The 5,041-nt window shown below is 45.8% G+C and overlaps 1 protein-coding gene across 2 annotated transcripts in view; it reads right to left on the bottom strand.

Moving 5' to 3' along the window:
• Positions 1 to 3,748: 3,748 nt before the first annotated feature.
• LOC123996590 (neuronal acetylcholine receptor subunit alpha-7-like) overlaps positions 3,749 to 5,041 on the bottom strand; it is a 21,674-nt gene continuing 20,381 nt past the window's right edge. For both annotated transcript variants that reach the window (XM_046300071.1, XM_046300070.1), the window contains exon 10: positions 3,749 to 5,041. This exon is cut by the window's right edge and continues 535 nt beyond it. In XM_046300071.1, the coding sequence (XP_046156027.1) occupies positions 4,695 to 5,041 (347 nt within the window). In that variant the 3' untranslated portion in view covers positions 3,749 to 4,694.

Genomic DNA, 5,041 nt, shown 5'->3' with positions numbered 1-5,041 from the left:
ACACACCTGATTCAATATCCTCTGTTGGATGTTGAGGCAACACCACACCAATTTTTAAATACAATGGGGTTTTCCTGGGGCGGCAGGTAGCCTAGTGGTTGCTGGATCGAATCCCCGAGCTGACAAGGTAAAAATCTGTCGTTCTGCCCCTGAGCAAGGCAGTTAACCCACTGTTCCACGGGCGCCGAAGACGTGGATGTTGATTATGGCAGCCCCCTGCACCTCTCTGATTCAAACGGGTTAAATGCGGAAGAAACATTTCAGTTGAAAGCATTGAGTTGTACAACTGACTAGGTATCCCCCTTTCCTTCATCTGTGACATGGAATTGTGATTCAATTATTGAATTGGGAACCGAATCTCCAACATGTCTGTTTACTCAATGGATCATCCTGCCTCATACGCTGCTCCCATAGGCTGCTTCACTTTTCAATCATGTCCCTACTATCTCTCCCTCTAATCTGCGATATCTCTCTCACACACTCTTTCTCTGTTTCTCTCGCATCTTCAATCAGAATGGACATATCACAACCCCCAGCTGCTCTCACTCTCTCTCTATCTCTCTCGCTCCCAATCCCTTTGATGAGAGTGGATAAGACAATTATCCATTAGACAGTCAGATGGTGGCTCCTTATTGACCAAAGATTCAGTGTGTGTGTGTGTGTGTGTGTGTGTGTGTGTGTGTGTGTGTGTGTGTGTGTGTGTGTGTGTGTGTGTGTGTGTGTGTGTGTGTGTGTGTGTGTGTGTGTGTGTGTGTGTGTGTGTGTGTGTGTGTGTGTGTGTGTGTGTGTGTGTGTCAGTCAAAGGAGGCTTGTGTGATGAGCGATAGGATGACAGGCTCATTTAAATGGCTGGAAAGGAATCAATGGAACAGTATCAAACACATAAAACATATGGACACCACGTTTGACTCCATTCCATCACTCCATTCCAGACATTAACGAACCCGTCCCCAACTCATTCCTCCCACCAGCATCCATCGGTGTGTGTGTGTGCGCATGCATTTGTATGTGCACATTTGAGAGCACATCCATGTGTATGTATCTCTCCCATTACTCTACAGTGAAGCCGTTTAGTCCTGCTGTCAGAGAGAGAACTATCCGCCAATCAGCCTCCTCCAGTAATGACAAATCAGATTAAACCCTGTGTCTTTACCGTTTTCTTTGTCAGCACGTTTATCTACCCCCCTTCCTTATCTCTCTCAGCATGTCTCCCCTCCTCCCCGTCTCTCTTCTTTCCATCTCACCATACATCACTCAATCTCTCTCTGCCTATCTCTATCCCATATCTCTCTCTGCCTCTGTCTCTCTCTGTCTCTGCATCTCTCCCTCTCCTTCCCTTCCTCCACCTCTCCCTGTTAACTACTCTCTGTCTCTGCATCCCTGTTAACTACTCTCTGTCTCTGCATCCCTGTTAACTACTCTCTGTCTCTGCGTCCCTGTTAACTACTCTCTGTCTCTGCATCCCTGTTAACTACTCTCTGTCTCTGCGTCCCTGTTAACTACTCTCTGTCTCTGCGTCCCTGTTAACTACTCTCTGTCTCTGCGTCCCTGTTAACTACTCTCTGTCTCTGCGTCCCTGTTAACTACTCTCTGTCTCTGCGTCCCTGTTAACTACTCTCTGTCTCTGCGTCCCTGTTAACTACTCTCTGTCTCTGCGTCCCTGTTAACTACTCTCTGTCTCTGCGTCTCTGTTAACTACTCTCTGTCTCTGCGTCTCTGTTAACTACTCTCTGTCTCTGCGTCTCTGTTAACTTCTCTCTGTCTCTGCTTCTCTGTTAACTACTCTCTGTCTCTGCGTCACTGTTAACTACTCTCTGTCTCTGCGTCCCTGTTAACTACTCTCTGTCTCTGCGTCTCTGTTAACTACTCTCTGTCTCTGCGTCACTGTTAACTACTCTCTGTCTCTGTGTCTCTCCCTCTGTTAACTATTCTCTGTCTCTGCGTCTCTGTTAACTACTCTCTGTCTCTGCGTCTCTGTTAACTACTCTCTGTCTCTGCGTCTCTGTTAACTACTCTCTGTCTCTGTGTCTCTCCCTCTGTTAACTATTCTCTGTCTCTGCGTCTCTGTTAACTACTCTCTGTCTCTGCGTCTCTGTTAACTACTCTCTGTCTCTGCGTCTCTGTTAACTACTCTCTGTCTCTGTGTCTCTGTTAACTACTCTCTGTCTCTGTGTCTCTCCCTCTGTTAACTATTCTCTGTCTCTGCGTCTCTGTTAACTACTCTCTGTCTCTGCGTCTCTGTTAACTACTCTCTGTCTCTGCGTCTCTGTTAACTACTCTCTGTCTCTGTTAACTACTCTCTGTCTCTGCATCTCTGTTAACTTCTCTCTGTCTCTGCGTCTCTGTTAACTTCTCTCTGTCTCTGCGTCTCTGTTAACTACTCTCTGTCTCTGCGTCTCTGTTAACTACTCTCTGTCACTGCGTCTCTGTTAACTACTCTCTGTCTCTGCGTCTCTGTTAACTACTCTCTGTCTCTGCGTCTCTCCCTCTGTTAACTACTCTCTGTCTCTGTGTCTCTGTTAACTCTGTCTCTGCGTCTCTGTCTCTACGTCTCTGTTAACTACTCTCTGTCTCTGTCTCTGTTAACTACTCTCTGTCTCTGCATCTCTGTTAACTACTCTCTGTCTCTGTGTCTCTGTTAACTACTCTCTGTCTCTGTCTCTTAACTACTCTCTGTCTCTGCGTCTCTGTTAACTACTCTCTGTCTCTGCGTCTCTGTTAACTACTCTCTGTCTCTGCGTCTCTGTTAACTACTCTCTGTCTCTGCGTCTCTGTTAACTACTCTCTGTCTCTGTTAACTACTCTCTGTCTCTGCGTCTCTGTTAACTACTCTCTGTCTCTGCGTCTCTGTTAACTACTCTCTGTCTCTGCGTCTCTGTTAACTACTCTCTGTCTCTGCGTCTCTGTTAACTACTCTCTGTCTCTGCGTCTCTGTTAACTACTCTCTGTCTCTGTGTCTCTGTTAACTACTCTGTCTCTCTGTCTCTGCTGTCTCTGTCAACTACTCTCTGTCTCTGCGTCTCTGTTAACTACTCTCTGTCTCTGCGTCTCTGTTAACTACTCTCTGTCTCTGCATCTCTGTTAACTACTCTCTGTCTCTAACTACTCTGTCTCTCTGTCTCTGTTAACTACTCTCTGTCTTTGTTAACTACTCTCTGTCTCTGTCTCTGTCTGTCTCTGTTAACTACTCTCTGTCTCTGCATCTCTGTTAACTACTCTCTGCCTCTGCATCTCTGTTAACTACTCTCTGTCTCTGCGTCTCTGTTAACTACTCTCTGTCTCTGCGTCTCTGTTAACTACTCTCTGTCTCTGTTAACTACTCTCTGTCTCTGCGTCTCTGTTAACTACTCTCTGTCTCTGTTAACTACTCTCTGTCTCTGCGTCTCTGTTAACTACTCTCTGTCTCTGCGTCTCTGTTAACTACTCTCTGTCTCTGCGTCTCTGTTAACTACTCTCTGCGTCTCTGTCAACTACTCTCTGTCTCTGCGTCTCTGTCAACTACTCTCTGTCTCTGCGTCTCTGTTAACTACTCTTTGTCTCTGCGTCTCTGTTAACTACTCTCTGTCTCTGCGTCTCTGTTAACTACTCTCTGTCTCTGCGTCTCTGTTAACTACTCTCTCCCTCTGCGTCTCTGTTAACTACTCTCTGTCTCTGCGTCTTTGATCGGAAGGAGACTGTCCAGAAAAGACATAGAAAAGTAGAAAATAAGATTATTTATTTTGAGATGCAAAACGTAGACTGACACCTATTGTAGTTCCTCCAGACAGTCTGACAACAACAGTTTTATTTATTAGTGTGTGTTCGTGTGTGTGTATGGTTATTTTGTTTGAAGCAGTGCTCAGCTGAGATGAAGCCACAGAACCTGGTGCCAGCCCAATATGACTTCTGTCCCCTCTCTGTCCAGTTCCCATCATCACACATATCACATTTATTAACACATGGCCAAAGGACAATAACATCATCATAATATAATAATAATAATAATATATGCCATTTAGCAGACGCTTTTATCCAAAGCGACTTACAGTCATGTGTGCATACATTCTACGTATGGGTGGTCCCGGGGATCAAACCCACTACCCTGGCATTACAAGCGCCATGCTCTACCAACTGAGCTACAGAAGGACCGATTGGAGACATCTTTCATCATCAGTGAAAGATTTGACACATAACTCCCTACATTAGCCAAACTGGGCATGAAGACCCGGAAGACAGAAGAAAGGCACAGCAATTGCACAGAATTTAAATTCAATATCATAATACATAAATTATGGAATTCAAATACAATTTATGTTCCCAATGAAATTGCTCCATAGTCTCCCACTCCTTTTCTGGGGGGGTCCGGGGGCATGAACCCCCGGGATGTTTTTAAATATTTTTTTTAAGACTGTTAAATCGTCACTTCTGGTGACTTTTTAAAAGGACATTCTACAAAATGTCTCTTTAAAATAATTATAACCTGTAGCCCAACTGATGCAGCATAGAGGATTTAAATAAGCTTAAGCATGGGTTTGCCAATCTCCATTTACCCCAAATTAAAATCCCCAAAGACTCTGAATGCATCAAATGCAAGAAATATACGTTGTAACTTGTCAATCTGATCTTAAAAGCGCATCTTGGCAGAAATATGGATATATGTTGTTATTGTTGTTGTTTGAGTGGTCGCAACGATTTAGAAGCCGCGGGGCTCCTTCTCAGAAGAAGTCCTTGGAGGCGGCCTCTGCAAAGTTGGGTGCGGCCATGAGGATTGCAATGGTACAAATTATGTTGAACACACTGAACCCCACCAGACACAGACGGTCAATGACCACTGCTGCAAACTGCCACTTCTCCGCCACGCTCACCCTGCGGTCCTGCTCACGGAGACCCTCGGCCAGGAACCGCACCTCCACCAGCAGGGCCTGGAGCTGGGCCTCTGCTTCCCCAGCCTGGAACACCCTGACCTGGGCATGGCAAGTACCCGCTTCGACTGCTCCAGCCCCATCCTCCACACAGCTGGAACCTGAGGATGAGGAGTCAGGGTCTGGAGATGTGGGGGGTT

The sequence above is a fragment of the Oncorhynchus gorbuscha genome, linkage group LG15 (assembly GCF_021184085.1).
Source record: "Oncorhynchus gorbuscha isolate QuinsamMale2020 ecotype Even-year linkage group LG15, OgorEven_v1.0, whole genome shotgun sequence".
Lineage (NCBI taxonomy): Eukaryota > Metazoa > Chordata > Actinopteri > Salmoniformes > Salmonidae > Oncorhynchus > Oncorhynchus gorbuscha.
This window is presented reverse-complemented; position numbering and strand designations above follow the sequence as displayed.